Here is a 16,874-nt window from a genome sequence, read left to right as displayed (position 1 = left end):
GCTTCCAGCTTATTATTATTATTCACAAAGTTGCAAATTGTAAATTTTTAGTACAGTATGTTGCTCAGGCTATGATGGTTTAGTTTTAATTATTCAATGAAAAATTAAAAAATATTTCTGGGGTCAGTCTGATTCCACATGGCAGACAGTGGCTTTTTAGTAGTTTTTTTTTCTAAATAGAAGTTATCTAAAATTTTGTTACTTTTACCATTTTCTTTAAGCATATATCACTCATGAAGATTTTCTTCTATAAATTAATGTTTTTGTCTTCCAGTGGGTGATGAGAGCTGTAGAAAGACAAATGATGGCGGTTGCTCGCTCTGAGTTTTCACCTGTTGCTTCATCACTTTGGGCAGCTTTAGATGATGCTATCTGCCTGCGTGATACAGAAATCTACAGTTATAATCCTGGTAAGATCAGGTGCCATTGAGGTATATGTCTGTGTTGCTTTCTACACATACACACTAAAGTTGTAAACAGAAGAATCCTTTGTTGCCATAGAGGCATTATATGAGCTTTTCTCTGAAAACAAAGGAATTCTGTTTTTGCTTGAATGCCAGTGTCATGTGTAACTAGTTAAGGGTCTAAATGGTCTGGTCCTTATAACTGGTTTTACTACAGTATTTTGGGCCACAAACACTGGATCAGGATTGACTAATCTGTTGCAGTCTGAGGATCATGAAAAACTGGAAGGATTTGGTAGTTTTGGATGGCAACGACAGCCAGTAAGGTACAAGTTTTTAATAATTTTCCAGGTTATGTATTTGTGTATCCATTATCATCAACAATATTTTTACACTAAGTTTTACCTTTTTTTATTAACAAGTCCTTCCACTGTCTTCTGTGTTTTGCACTTACTGCCTTAATTCCTATTTGATGCTTGTCTTGCTTTTTTATATAAGTAATAACTTACCAAGTAACTACAGTACGTAGCTATTAGTTTCTAACTATTGCGGCAGCCTAAATTTTGAAATTCACGGTAGCGCTTCTGTTGTTTTGGTGTAGGTAACTCACCTCGCCAATTTTGAGGAAGAATAGGTACAACACAGCTGAAGAGCTCAATTTATTTCTGCCGGTCACCGACTGATCATTGGTTGTTTGAGCAGCTTTTGTTTTGATTTTTTTTCACAGGATGGTTGACGCTAGGGGTTCTGCTACCCAGGTTTCTTCTCCTGATGTACCCATTCTTTCTATGCTTTTAACTGATTTTTCCCCCATTACCAGCCCTCCGACTTTTCCAGCAACTCTGTTCCCTAACTCCCAACCTTCCAAACCCAATGCCATCGCCAGCCTTGAAGCCAGGATAGACCAGAAATTCAGTCTTTTGGTTAATACTGTAGTCCAAATTGGGGCTTCAGTCAAGGGTCTCATGGACAAGATGAGTGCAAGTGATCACAGTGCAAGTGTAGTTTCAGTGGAGGAGATGACTACTCGTCCCACCGATGCTCCTAGACAAAGGTCCCTGTCCAACTCCCCTAAACCCGGGAGGAGGCAAACCGGAGGTCTAAGGGAGGTCAGTGGGGTTTGCCCACGGGCAGTTGCCCCCTCAGCCGAGCCTGTTGTATGTAGATTCCAGGACTCCATGGACAGCCACCAGAAAGGTGTCCAGCTGGAAGTGCATGCGTTGTTGTTCAGTGATTCGGACTCCATTGCCGGCAATGGATGTAGTTGGCACTTTCCTAGTGCATCTAGGTCATTGAAAAGTCATACATTCACTGCTGAGCGCACTTCTCCGCTTCCTTGTAAGTGGCCCAGAGAACAGGAGCAGAGTCCCAAACCTACCAGTAGCTTCTGGGACAGCTCCAGTCATTTGTCTCCTGCACCTTCAGTGGTAGAGTGCCAGTATTTGGCGCCAAAGCAGGCTTCCTCCTTTAAGAATTATTTCAAGTGCCCGCCCGGTGGGATCCGAGCTCCTAGCGGGATTCAAGCGCCCAGTGGGATCCAAGCACCCAGTGGGATCCGAGCGTCTAAGCGTCCAGTGTTCAAGTGTCCAGTGTCCGAGTGGTCTCCTGTGCCCGCGCGTCCATCTCTGTTGGTGCGTCCATCTGTCCACTTGGCGCCAGCATCTGCCAAGCATTCGGTGCCACATTCCAGACGCCAGATGCCGCAGCGCCGTCTGGGCTGTATTTTGGATCCTACAGAAACCTCCTACAGTGACTCAGGATCCATTGGCCTTAGTTCCTTCTCGTATTTCATCTAATGACGAAGACATCGAGCAGGGGCAACCTTCGTCTTATGCATCTCTCTTGAAGTACTTTTATTTTTGTTACCCAACCTTCTTCACTCCAGCAACCCCAACGTCTCCTAGCTCAGCATTTATGATGAAACAGCCTGCAGTCTTCCAGGCTGCCCAAGATGGTCCTTTCCTCCTCATCAAAGAAAGCCTTATCTGGGATTGAGGGTTGGTTGATAGAGAGGAGGGATCTTGGCAAGGCTGTGTTTTGCACCCCTCCTTCTCGCCTGTTGAAAAGGAGGTATCTTTTGTATGCCACTGGGGAAGCTCCTTCCTTGGGAGTTTCTGCCTCCTTTCAAGGGGACTTCTCCAGCTTGATTGATTCCATGCGTAGGTCAGTGTTTTTCCTCTGCCAAGATCTTGTCGACATCTTCAGAACTGGACCATTTAGTTCAGGACATATTCAAAGTCTTCGAAATCTGCAGTTTCTTAGACTGGACTGTAGATGCCTTAGATAAGAAGATTGAAGACTGCGCCACTCTTCAAGAGACTTTTTCTTTGGACTGGCTGGGAGTCCTCTCATGCGCAGATAAGGCAATTAGAGAGCTATCAATTAGGGATAGCTCCCAAGAACTGGCTGCCTTATTTACTGTGGGAGTTCTCAGGAAAAGGGGGCAATGGTGTTCTTTTACCACAAAAGGGTTCACTCCTTCCCAAAACTTGACTCTCCTTTTTTGCGCCCTTGGACCGCTTTAGTTTGTTTCCTCGTGCTACAGTGGACCATGTAGCAGCAGAGTTACAGAAGAAGTCCACTCAAGTTCTGCTGACACAGTCTACCAAGTGCCCCAAGGAATTGGGACGTGGTCCTACGGTCTCCTTTATTGCAATAACAGTCTCCCCACTTCAAGAGCAGCCCTTTTGAGGTGGCAAAACAAAGTTTCAGCCCTGCCTATGCACAAATCTTTGGTCAGCTCGACCCGTCAAGAAGTCACCTGCTAAGCCCTCCTCTCGCAAGTGAGGGTCCTGTCTTCTCTGTTCCTGTGGGAGCCAGGCATCTCCATTTTTTGAGGCAAATGGGAAGCCAGAGATGTAGAGCCATGGGTCTTGTAAGTCCTCAGAGAGGGCTATTCTATCCCGTTCAGGGAGAAACATCCTTTAGTGTCCTCCCGCATCAGCTTGACAGCCTACTCGGTAGGCTCGGAGAGGTTTTTGGCCCTGTCACAAGGGGTCTCTTCCCTGCTCAGGAAGAGAGCTGTAGAGGTGGTGGAAGACAAGCACGGAAGGTTTCTACAATCGTCTGTTTGTCGTCCCCAAGTCATTGGGAGGTTGGAGGCCTGTCCTGGACGTCAGCGCCCTGAATTTCTTTGTTCAGACAACAAAATTCAGGATGGAAACGAATCATTCAGTCCTGTCATCCATTCGCCAGGGAGATTGGATGGTGACCATTGATATGCAGGATGCATACTTTCATGTCCCAGTACATCCAGACTCCAGGAAGTACCTAAAGTTCATGTTCCAGGGCAGAGTCCTCCAAGTTTGGGCTCTGTGCTTTGGCCTCCCTACAGTTCCTCAAGTATTCATCCATGTTCTCGCCCCTCTGGCGAAGTGGCTCCATCTCATGGGGATCAACTTCTGCCTATGCAGTAAACCCCCGTATTTGCGGTCTCATGATTCACAGACTCACCTATTCGCGGATTTCTCTATGGAACATAAATACGCATTATTCACTGAAAATTCGCCCATTCACGGTATTTTTCACTGAGAAATATTCACTGATTGCTGTATTTTCATCACATTTTCATGACTAAATACACTTTTTGTGATAAAACTGTTGAAATACTCAGGTAGTTCTCTAGTTACAATAATTCGCCTTATGATAATTCGATTTGGCAATGGGGTAAGCAATTAATACTATGACAAGGTTTAGAAAATATTTTTAAATTTCCCGCTGGTGCAGGCAGCAGCGTACAATCAGGCAGCGAGAGAGAACAAATTACAATGGACCACCTTCTTTTCCTCCATCTCTTTATCCCATCTTCCAGTTAAAAAGTTAAAAAGAGAATGATAAATGTATTGTTAGTGATGTTATACTCTTGCGTAATTGTGTACAGCCATAAACAACTGAACGAGAAACTGTTGTTATGCTTATCACCAAATTGGATAACAACAGCCATGTTGCTTGTATTTCAACCATCATACGGTAATGCACAGTTGCCATAGTTATAGTGCAAATGACATTAAGTAGAATAGGACTGACATATTTTTACATTACTGTATACTCTTATTTGGTATGGATACAAGATCGGCAAGGAAATATACTGTACTGCTAAATTTAAGCTGCAAGTTGTAGCTGAAGCTGAGAAAACAATGTTCAAGCTGCTAATGACTATAAATTATCGTGCATCAGCAACATGGATGAAACTCAACTGTAATTAAAATTAGAGAGAAAGTATTTTAATCAAAACTACTGGGCATGAAAGATTCTGTTCGTTATTTTCACTTGATTTCATCATAATACGACTTTTACACATTTATCGTTTATCGGCGTAAAAACAACACATTACAATACTGTTATTTTTACTCCGATAAATGATAAATACACAAAACTCGTATTATGATGAATTCAAGTGAAAATAGCGAACGGAATCTTGATTACACAAACGAACGCCCCGAAAGACCAACTTCATCGACTTATTTATTAATGAAAAAATAGCTAAATTAATTTCACAACGAGACGTGTCTAAGTTATATTTTGACTTAAAAACACTTCATATGACGAAAAATAACTTGCCCATATAAATAAAGTATCTAGAGATTCATTTACGCTAACTAGAAGCAAGAAAAGTGTTATGAACTGAGTTAAGCAAAATAAACTTAGCGCATTATTGATTTCTAAACCAAAACATTGATCGCAATTTATATAATACAAAAGCAGTATAAGAATATATACAATATTATTGGATACAGTGAATTAAGGCATAACATTTTAAAAGATCCATGGAAAAGATGCAAATTCGTTATGTTGATGTTTGTATAATGCGATATGTGAATATAGAGTGCAGTATAATGTAGGCTAGGCTACTGTGTATGTATACGATATACCATAGTGTAGGCTAAGCTAATTCTTGTTTGTTATTCAATTTCTCTTTGTATTGAATTATCATAAGTCACTCTGCATGAACCTCCAGAATTAGCTGATATTAATAATTACTATGCTGTACTGTGTATGTATGGACTTTACAGTGTAGGCTAGGCTACCATATATGTATACATGGTATTGAATACCCTAGTGTAGGCTAGGCTATATACGAGATTCATTTTTTCCTACAAACAATGGTTTTTTTTTGGAACCTAACCCTGTCTTAAGTAGGATAATACCTGTATAAGTATTTTTAGTTTTCTTATGTGTGTTTGAACTATCAAAATAGGCAGTTCTAAGTGTTTTTAGAAGTATTCTAAGTATTCCTGGGTTTAAGCTATTAGCGGGGGAATGTGGTATGCAACCCCCACGAATATAGTGGGTTTACTGTATTTGGATGATTGGCTCCTGCACTCCCCTTCAAGAGCAAGATGCACGGAGGACCTTCAGAAGACACTTCTCTTTGCCCAAGAATTGGGCCTTTCAATCAACCTGAAGAAGTCACAGTTAGTCCCGCCTCAGTCAATTCTCTATTTAGGAATGAGGATTGAGACTGATTTTTTGGGCTTTTCCATCCCACAAAAGAGTCCAATCCTGCCTCTGGAAAGTACTAAACTTCCTCTCTCTCCCATCCTGCTCGGCCAATGAATGGATGAGTCTACTGGGCACTCTCTCATTCATCAAGAAGTTCGTATCTGTAGGAAGACCCCATACAAGAGTATTACAATTTTTCCAAAAGGCCAGTTGGGACTGGAAGACCCTTCCGGACTCATTCGTTTTTCCCATCACACCCGAGATCAAGGAGGACCTTCAGTGGTGGCTCGCTGAAGGAAGGTTTTCCTTAGGGAAGTCGCTGCATCCTCTGAGTCCCAACCTAACCTTATACTCAGGTGCATCGGATCTGGGTTGGGGTGCTCTTCTAGAGAATATGGAAGTTTCAGGGATATGGTCTCAGGATGAGAGAAAGCTCCACATCAGTGTGAAGGAGCTGAAGGCAGTGCATTTGGCCCTCCAGTTTTTTGCAGCAGCCACATTCAACAAAACAGTCGTGGTCCATGCGGGCAATATGACCGCACAAGCTTATATCAAGAACCAGGGAGGTACTCACTCCTTCTCCCGTGATGAAGTGGCCAAGGATCTCCTCCTTTGGGCTCAGGGCAATCACACCAGGATTGTCACACTCTTCATCCAGGGCAAATTAAACATCCTAGCGGGACGAGTTAAGTCGCTGCAGACAGGTTCTACTTATGGAATGGACACTGAATCTGCAGGTGTGCACCAACCTGTGGAAATGGTGGGGAAGGCCATTGATAGACCTGTTTGCAATATGGAGGAATCATCGCCTTCCCTTGTGTTGTTCTCCAGCCCTGGACCTCTGGTGTGGGCAACAGATGCAATAGTCCAGGACTGGTTGGACCTGGACGTGTACGCCTTCCCACCATTCAGCATGGTGAGAGAAGTCATAAACAAGTTTCTCTCCCACAGCAGCACATCAGTGACCCTTGTAGCTCCATTTTGACCTCAGCAGGAGTGGTTCCCGGACCTTCTCAGGCCACTGGTGGACTTCCCAAGACTTCTGCCACAGAGATGAAGTTTTCTCAAACAGCCACACTTTCGTTGTTTCCACAAAGGCTTATCCGCTCATGCTCTGACAGGCTTCAGACTGTCAGAAAGTTGTCAGAGCAAAAGGCTTTTCAAGACCAGCTGCAGAGGCGAATGCAAAGTGTAGACGTCAGTCTTCCTCTAAGGTTTACCAGGCCAAGTGGCCAGTCTTCTGCAGCTGGTGTCAAAGGCATGACGTTTCTTCTTCTAAAACCTCTCCAGCACAATTGCAGACTTTCTGCTCTTCCTGAGGTCTTCTTGAGGTTTAGCTACATCCCCTATCAGAGGTTACAGAGCTATGCTAAATTCAGTTTTTAGACATAGCGGTGTGGATTTCTGCAAGTTAAGACATGAGTGATCTAATTAAGTCTTTGGACACTTCAAAGCAAGAGAAAACAACTTCGGTATCTGGGAACCTAGATGTTGTCCTTAAATGGCGTTCGGGCCCTCCATTTGAGCCCCTTCACTCCTTATCTCTCAGGGATTTAACTAGAAAAACCCTTTTTCTGCTTGCTTTGGCTATGGCCAAGAGGATTAGTGAACTGCAGGGCTTTGATAAGAAAGTTGGATTTTCACAGGGAGATGCTGCCTGCTCGTTCATTCTCAGGTTTTTAGCTAAGAACGAAACTCCGTCCAATCCCTGGTCCTGTTTGTTCACTATCAAGAACTTGACAGACATCCTTGGACCAACAGACCAAGAGAGAGCTCTATGTCCAGTAAGAGCATTAAAGCATTATCTCGAGAGGGCTAAGAGGATCAGAGGCCCCTCTCATAACCTCTGGTGCTCGGTCAAGAACCTCTCCCGTCCACTGTCCAAGAATGCTTTGGCTTCCTTCTTAAATGATGTAATCTCCGAGTCACACTTGGAAACTTATTGATATGTACGATCCTTCAATCCACCTATTGGAGGTGTAATTCAGTGTTTGCTAATCATTATTTACGTGATGTAGAGACAGTATACAAAAACTGCAGTGCTGTACCTTAGGTCTGTTATCCGTGGCTGGCATGGTATTGAGAGACGAAGGATAGGAGGTATTCCTTCTATTTCTCTTATCTCCTCGCCTTGATGCAGGTTGTCGAGTTTTGGGAAGCCAGGGGGTACTGTGTACATGGAGTACCCGCCAGTCGTGTTTTAATAGATGGGCAGTGGTTATTTTATTTTATTTTATGTGATGTGTAGGTAACAGAGTTATCTGGTTGTTTTTTGTGGTACTGTGCCCAGGGCAAGGGCACTTGTTTTTATATTGAAATGCTTTGGCAGCCATCGGTACTCCTCGGCTGCAAATCTCCCACTGAAGTAGAGGCGCCCCATGGCTTTACCGCCACGCCACTACAGGTTGAGATGAGCACCGACCAGAGGCAGTATCTTGTAGCTCTCACTAGGTAATGTTACAACAAGCATTTCACCACTAGCTACCTTTCTATTTCAAATTTATCTCCATTATTGATTTTTTTTGAGTAGTACAGTATACTCTATGTCCATGTATCCCACCTCCTGTCAGTGTGGGATTTAGGTATGTATTTACTTGGTAAGTTACTTATATGAAAATGACATTTTATAATCAAATAGTTTTATATATACTGTACTTTTATAATGAAATAAAGTTTTATATATATTGTACCTACCAAGTAACTACATGATCAGATCCCTGCCTCTTCTCTCATGGACATAGGACAAAAACAGATTGCTCTCTTCAGCTGTGTTGTGCCTATTGTTCCCTTCCCCAAAAGTGGGCAGGGCGAGCTACCTACATCAAAGCAATAGAAGTGCTACTGCGAATTTCAAAATTTAAGCTGCCACGATAGTTAGAAACGAATAACTATGCAGTTACTTGGTAAGTATATATAAAACTTTATTTTATTACAAAAATGTAATTTTCTTATTATGGCAGTTCTTCTCTAACTTGCTGCTCATCTCTTCTCACTCTTTGTTCAAACCATTTCAACATATCTTGTTCTGTTTTCCGCTCGCAGGGCACCACATCTCTTGTAACTTTCTCAGTTTTGATATGAGCTTCGTAGAGCCTTTCAACCTTGAATCATTAATTGACATTGGAAAAACTGGGTTCAGCTTCGCTGAAGATAAGGGAAAGTGCCCTCTTATCTTTGAGTCCATTATATACTCCATCATGTGTTATAATGTTAATCATTACAACACAATACCTGGCCAAAAGACCAACTAAATTAGAAGAGAATTCTTTGATATTAGTTTGGTCACCATGGAGCTCTGGTAGACCATGGAAGGTAACTCCTTTGAGGACTCAACAGCGACTACCAAAAATAGGTTTTCCCTATGTCAAAACCTGTTTTTTCAAGCTACTTAGAAACATCCTTTCAACAGTGCCCATTTCTTGCTGCATCAGTTTTTGCTCTTCACTTTTATTTACAGTATTTTAGAAATCTCTCCATTTCATTTAGGCTGTTGCTACAGTACTCGATTTTTACCCCCTTCTCATTACTTGCTTGGCTGTCCTCTGTGTCCCCAACATACTGAAAAATGTTTCAACTCCTCCAGAGCTTGTCCTTCCACCACAACACAGTGCTTGCCCAAAGGTCTTCATATTGATATTCTTGGAATCCTGTGGCTGAACACAAAGCCAGAACACTTAAGTGCTTCATCTGGAGGAAAAAGCTAGATCATAAAGCTTTTGAGGAGGCAAGGGAGACAGAGATGGTGAGAGGCATTGTAACGTGATCTTTGACACTTGTTCTTTCTTAGCAGACAGGAAAGTTTGTTGAACTGCTGGCTGGACGAGACTTTTTTTGTAGCAGTATGATTAATCACATTAGTTTTGTGCTCTTTTCACCCTCATGTCCGAAGTCTATGCTTTCTGTTAAACTACATCAGCAAAAAAATGTAGGATGTGAACACCTGGGTACAGCATAAAGGCGAAGGACTTTTGTGTGTATCTGCAGCAGTCACAACCATTGATCACCCATCTGTAAAGAGCTTGAATTTCTTGCTGGAGTAGGACTCACAGGAGAAAACAACCTTCATAAACTGTTACTAGTCAGTTTGGTGTTTTACAATAACTATGTAACAAAAGTTGAAGGCTCAGCAGCAACTGTAGTAGGTGGCAGTGCCACAGGAGTAGTCACAGCTTTGAGCACAAGTATAACATTACCTACTGGCTCAGAAGCAGCAGGGAGATCCTTCAGTGTCATAGTGAGGTTATGCTTGTGTGGTGGGAACAGCAGGCATAGCTTGCATATTAGATATGGCAGGCATAGTGGTAACAGCCAGCATGGCAAAACAGTAGTCACAGCAGAAGTAGCATCCCCAGTCACAGAGTCAGAGAAGGAACAGCATCCACAGTAGTATGGGAGAAATGGTACAGCAAACATATCAGGAGCAACCAATACAGCAGGCAAAGGGCCAGCAGTCACAGCAGGAGCAGTACCCACTGGCATTGGACATAACAGGAATTGCTGTCATAAAAGACATACCAGGATAAGTGTGGATGTCCAAGTATGGCAGAGAGCAACAACAGCAACTGCCAGCACAGCGGGCATAACAGGAGCTGGCACAAAGAAGGCAGTATCAAAAGCAGGAGCAGCAACCACAGACAGTGGGCACAGCAGAAACAGCAGGTGTGGCAGAAATATTTGGATGAGTAACTGCCAGCATGGCATGCATACCAGGAGCAACCAGTGCAGCCAGCACACAAGGAGGGAGGGCAGGAGACAGAGCACTAGCGGCAGAATGGACAAAACAGGAACTGCAGTCACAAAAGAAATAGCAGAAATAATTGGCTCAGCCAGTGTGACAGAAACAGCAGTCACAGTAAATGCCAGCCCCACAGGCATACCAGGAGCAAGAAATACAGCAGGCACAAAGGGAACAGTATCCCCATTAGGAGAAGCAACCACTGACAGTGCAGTGGGCATGAGAGAAATTGCAGCTGCAGAAGATATAATAGAAACAATTGGCACAGCAATTATGGCAGAAACAGCACTCATAACAACTGCCTGCACAGCAGACATACCAAGAGCAACCAATGCGGCAGGCTAGAAGGGCAACAGCCACAGCAGGATTATGATGGCAAAGAGGAGTAGGAATTGCTAACACAGTGGTTATAATAGGATATGCAGCCATTGGCACAGCAAGAGCAGCAACTACTGACAGTGGGCATAAAAGGAACCAGTACAGCTGCAGAAGGCATGGCAAGAACAATGGGCACATCCTACATACCAGGAGCAACCAGTACAGCAGGCTCAAAGGGCAGTAGCCACAGTAGGAGCACTGACCACTTACGCAGTGGGCATAATAGCAACTGTAGCCACAGAAGACATAGGAGGAGCAATTGTCACAGCAGGTGTGGTAGAACAGTAGTCACAGCAATATTAGCCGTCACTGATAACAAGAACTGCAGCCACAGAGGCAATAGATGGAATAATTAGCATAATAGGTGTGGCAGAATCAGCTGTTACAGCAGTACAGTAGTAGTAACTTCCAGTGCAGTAGGGATACCAGGAGCACCCAGTGCAGCAAGCACAAGGGGGCAGTAGTCACAGCAGGAGCAGGAACAACTGTTACAAGAGGTGTGGCAAAAGCAGCAGCCTAGAGGAACTGGTAGCCACAGCAAGATAATGCTGGGAAAGGAGCAGCAGCAGCAGCAACTTTAAACACAGTAGGCATAACGGGAACAATTAGCACAAAATTCACAAAAAAATATAGTGGGAACAGCAGCCATAGCAGTAGCAAAAAGCAGCTTGGTAAATACAGCCAAGGCAAAACCCTGAGAAAGATGTCCAGAATCTCCCTAGACATGGAAGAGAAAATCTACTGAACTGCACAAGGGTGGATTGTTATCTTACGCTGGGATAGCCTAAAAAAAAAAAAGACATGAGCTGGGTTAAGTAAACAGCAGCACAGGTAGAGCTAGCACCAGGTCAACAGGTGCAGGAGTGGCCAAGGCCAAACAGGCAGAGCTGGACTGATTTATAGATTTTAGGCATACATGCCAAGCACTGGGGCAAGTAAGACTATTCAGCTCTTAAAATCTAATATTGTAAGCTTAGCTAAAGCTCATGCAAAACTATAAATTAAGATAAAAAAATAAAAAAAACATAATAGTCTTTAAAAACTAATAAGTAAAATCTGGTAAAAAAGCTAAATTCTAAAATAAAAGTTAATTTTGTTTAAAAACAACATTAATTTGACATTGCAGTTATTATCAAGTACCTCACTCATAGACCTGACATACAGTGAGGTAGTTCTTCTTTCTTGGGTTATAAAAGTGGGCAATCATTTAAAAATACTATACTGTTAAAACTTCTCGACAGGAGCTGCAGATTGGCGCCTGTCTCCCTTCTCCAACTTGCATTAAGTATCTATGCACAACATGCCTATGTCCTATATGCTGCCATGTTAAAATGATAGTAGTTCCCTGGTCTAGATGATTTTATGACTGCCGTCACTTAACTGAAGGTTGAATGGCCTTCAGCTTTATATTACCTATTATGTTATCTTAACAAATTTGCCACTTCCTACTGATACATATAAAAATGGATCATTTTTTTTTTTAAATCAGAGTATGGGAGGTTTTTGAGTGCCTGATTTTTTAATCCTGCTGACTGTTTTAGCTGCCTTGTGTGCTGTGATTCCCATCTGTACCCACCCACATGAACGTGTACCCAACAAAAGCTCACCCTTACTGTATACACTTGGGGAAGTACAAGAGGACCAGCCAATCCTGCTCTTGTACTGGGTGGTAAAAGAGCATCACCTGTTTTAATGAGGATAAAAGACTACTTGAGGCAGAATATGATAAAACTCTCACCAATCTTTCCTGTATTAAAAACATATTTTACAGCTTCAAGCACAGCATACAATTCAGCTGTGAATGTCAAACAGGAAGGAGGGTAATTTCTTCTTGATTACATTGTTTCTTGTTACTACTGCACAACCAATTCCATCTTCTGACTTGCCATCAGTATACTGTCTATGCTCTGCCCTTAGTGTTGGGGGGAATACTGGAGAAATTTGCTTTAATTACTTCATTGGAAATATACTTTTTCCTTCCCACAGCTGGGCATACTTCAACAGGTGAATGGCACCATGCTGGAGATTCAGGGTATGCAACCTGTGCTATTGGTGTTGTCATTATGACATCTCTGCTTTCTGTTTCTAGTCTTACCTCCAGAGGTATGGGTAGTTAAGGTCTGTTTGCTGCCCGAGCTGCTGGGGTTTTCACATACTGAACTTATAATTGGGATCGTTGTTAGAAGTTAAGGATTTGAATATCTACTGTAAACTTAACTCTTCCCTTCAGATTGAAAGAGGGGTAAGCCCAAGTCCACATATATACTGGCTACAGGGGAAGTGCTGTATGCCCCTGTACATATCTATAGTCCCAAGTTATGTACTACATCTAATTTTTCAAACTTAGTTTTACAGGCAGATCCATAAATTTGACAGGCACAATCTAATTTGGTTCAACATAAAGATGTATAAATCCTAAGCAGAGTTTTTCAGTCTGCACCCCAATCAAAATATGATATCACCTTCAATATATTCAGTGACTGTTTAACCTTTTTGTTGAGGTCATGAGGACTAAAGGTAAGTTTCTTAACCAATATCACCCAAAGAAATTTAACCTTATGTACCTTCAAATGGTAAAGTATTGTCTTTTTACAAGAGGGTTGGTATCTTTTCTTCTTTTCCTAGTTCATGTGTATCTGACGGCATTTTTTTTTTTGAGGTAAAAACTCAAGTCCCCTTCCATATGCCCACTTTGAACCTGTGTTTATTACAGTCTGAACCTTCCTGCAGGCTTCTGCAGCAGTAGATCTACTGTAGTAGATAACAAAGTCATCTACATTACAAATAATGATCCTTTGCACCCAGCTGGTTGATGATCCATTAAACTGTTGATTGCTATTGCAAATAAGGTAATACTTAGCATGCTGCCTTGTGGAACACCTTCTTGTATATAAGAGAGGAAAATGCTGATTCAGTGTGAACTTTTAGGTCGTGATGTTATAGAAAGTCCTTAATGAAATAATACATACTGCCTCCAGCTTCAGAATACCATCCCTCCAAGTGGGTGTAAAGTACTTCTGTTCTTTCTGAATCCAAGTTGCCTATTGGGTAAAAGATTTTGTTTCCAAATACCAGGCCAATCTGTTATTCACCATTCTTTTAAATAACTTATATACACAGCTTGTAAGAGTTATAGACTTGTAACTCTGAGTAAGTTCTTGGTTCTTGCTAGGCTTAAGACTAGGAACTACAACTGACTTCTTCCAAGACTTCGGAGAGGTATGGAATTTCCAACGATCGTCAAGAGTATCCAAGAGAAAGACCCTACTAGTCTCTGGAAGATGCTTTAACACTTCACACCTAATATCATCCTCCCCAGGGGATGTTGATGACGAGTTGGCTAAAACATTTAGCATCTTGTCCATTGAAAGCCGCTATTATTGGATTGAGGTTGAACTACTGATGTGGAATTACAGATTACAGTGGAACCCCGGTCTCCGACCGTACCGAAACTCGACAAAATCGGATTCCGACACGAAATGCCGAGTAAACTTTGCGCCGTTCCCGAACAACAAACCGAATCCGACCCGACGCGATCCGACCGTTGATGAAACATATGATGTTTGTAAACAAAAGTGTTTCGGTAACGCCGCCGCTAGTTGGCGTTGTTGGTGGCGTTCTTCCCACGCACATTTAAAAGCACTTACAGTAGACTCTGAATGAAATTTACCATAAATTAATACAATCCTGAACGTACACAATGTTTATGTAATTACAGTAGTACCGCGATACGCCACCAGGATGGCGCTCTGGTTTGTTTACATTCGCGCTTGCCACAAGCTGCCGATGCCGACGTAACTTGAGACGTTTTTCTTAATTTTTATAACAGCTCTACAGTACATTCGGCTTATTTTTAATATTGTTTTATTAATTTAATGTAATGACCAGGCTTGTTTTTCATTGTATTTATCATTAACAACAGTTTTTGTGCGTACCCGTTACAGTACATTCTGGAGTGCATATGGGCTGCCTAGCCTAGCCTGCAGCGCTCAGTCTACCACTGGTAGGCCAATTTTTTTGATACAGTATGCATTTAAAACTGTAAGAAGACTTCTAATAAGGTAAGTTATTTAACTCTGAACTTATTTAATTGTAATGTGTGTAGTGTTTTGTATAAAAAGACAAGGTTGGAGTAGTGACTGGTGGTCAGGAACGGATTAATCCATTTTCAGTTATTTCTTATGGTCGAAATTAATTCGAATTTACAAAATCGAATCTCGACATTCCTTCTAGAACGGATTAGCGTCGGAAACCGAGGTACCACTGTATTTGAAATTCAATAGAGTACAGTACTGTGTTGCACTAGATACTGTGGCAAAGTTCTTGCCAAGCATCACCACTTCTTTAGAATCAGATATATATTAATTTCCCAGGGGGTTTGGAGTAAATTTGTCTTGCACTTTCCTGATCTTATTACAGATCTGGCTAGATGGAGTTTTTGCTGAAACCTCCGAGATGTATTTTATCCATGATAGTCTTTTAGCCTTATTCATTGTTCTTTTTTGCTTTGCACAGGCTGTGACATATGCTATTTTGTTTGCCACACAGGGTGATCTTAAATATCTACAGAAGCATGTTCTAGTGACTCTCCTAGCAAGTGTGCATTTCTGATTCCACCAAGGTACAGCTGGATGCTGTGACAAACTTGTAGTTCTAGCTATACATTTTTTGCGCTATCTAGTACTACTTTAGTGAAGTGCTGATAAGCTTGAATTGGGGAATGGAAGTCCTTGGAATTCTTTTCAGTGTGTGTTAATCTTTCATATGAGCTCCAGTCTGCTTCATCTATTTTCCCCTTTGGGATATTCTGCAACTCGAAATCATTATACTGTGCCAAGCTGCACTCAAAAAATAATCACATACACAAGAAGATTGTTTTTGCTATATAACCTTTGTGCAGAAAACCTTGTATGTACTGCATTATAAAAACGCAAAACACCGTGAATATGTAAAAGGATCCACAGCTTTATTGGCCATCTCCATCAAGCCAAGTCATCACTGAACAGGTATCAGGCAGGTTGATTTCCATAGGGATGTAATGAAAATGAGCTGGTGACAGCAGTTGGAGAGAGCTGATCCCCAAACAAGGCAGGGAAGTGAGTGGTGAGAGAGAGAATTTAGATGCAGATGATGCCAGTTGCTGATATTGATGATCAACCATGCCAAATTGCTTGCAGAAGAAAATTACTTGTACCTATATTATTATATTTTCTTTTAGACTGCTAATCTTGACAACACTTTCAAGAGATTTGTTACTGTTTGAGTAAAATGGACCTTTTTTTTCTTCCGTCACTTCTAGGAAGCACTGATACATACATAAAGAGCGAGGTTCTGAAGTCTCTTTGCCGTCTTGTTAGGGAAACTGTCAGCAGATGTGCTTAACCCCGGCAGAATACAAAACCTTGAACTGTTTTTCTTACTGCAGAACATAAGTTTTCTGGTGTGTTTTTGTGTTGAAAGAAACAATTCCAGGTCCTTCTGTGCAGGATTGACTCCTGAGACCTTACTACATTTTAATCATATAAATAGCATGCATTTTTTAGAATTTGAAACTTTTCCACTCCATCTCATTGTCTAACAGGTTCTTAATGTGACAAAATGGAGCCCTGTTGCTAGAAAAATTACAGTAATCTGTACATTTATCTGGATTAACAGAGTCAAGGCCTTGTTGGATAAGGGCAAAATCCAGATAAAGGCAAGTAAAAAAGTCTACTGGAGTAAAATGGCAACTCTGTACCCTTACTCCCCCCCTACCTTGTCAACACTGCATAACCATAAACACTCGGTATACTTATGAACAACAATAATCATACTTTAAAATGAAAACTTTTGGTAAAAGGCAGTTATCCACCTTATTTTACCACATTTGTAACAAAATATTCTGTATGAAAAAAGTGAACCCCTTTTTCTGTTTG

General features: G+C 41.8%; 1 protein-coding gene across 3 annotated transcripts in view; it reads left to right on the top strand.

Moving 5' to 3' along the window:
- Maf1 (repressor of RNA polymerase III transcription Maf1) overlaps positions 1 to 16,874 on the top strand; it is a 107,723-nt gene that overhangs the window by 70,505 nt on the left and 20,344 nt on the right. For all 3 annotated transcript variants that reach the window (XM_067082767.1, XM_067082766.1, XM_067082769.1), the window contains one exon: positions 275 to 410. In XM_067082767.1, the coding sequence (XP_066938868.1) occupies positions 275 to 410 (136 nt within the window). The remainder of the gene's footprint in view (positions 1 to 274; positions 411 to 16,874) is intronic.

This window comes from Macrobrachium rosenbergii, chromosome 39 (assembly GCF_040412425.1).
Source record: "Macrobrachium rosenbergii isolate ZJJX-2024 chromosome 39, ASM4041242v1, whole genome shotgun sequence".
In the NCBI taxonomy this organism is placed as follows: Eukaryota; Metazoa; Arthropoda; class Malacostraca; order Decapoda; family Palaemonidae; genus Macrobrachium; species Macrobrachium rosenbergii.
The sequence above is the reverse complement of the archived record's forward strand: the minus strand, read 5'-3'. Positions and strand labels throughout refer to the sequence as shown.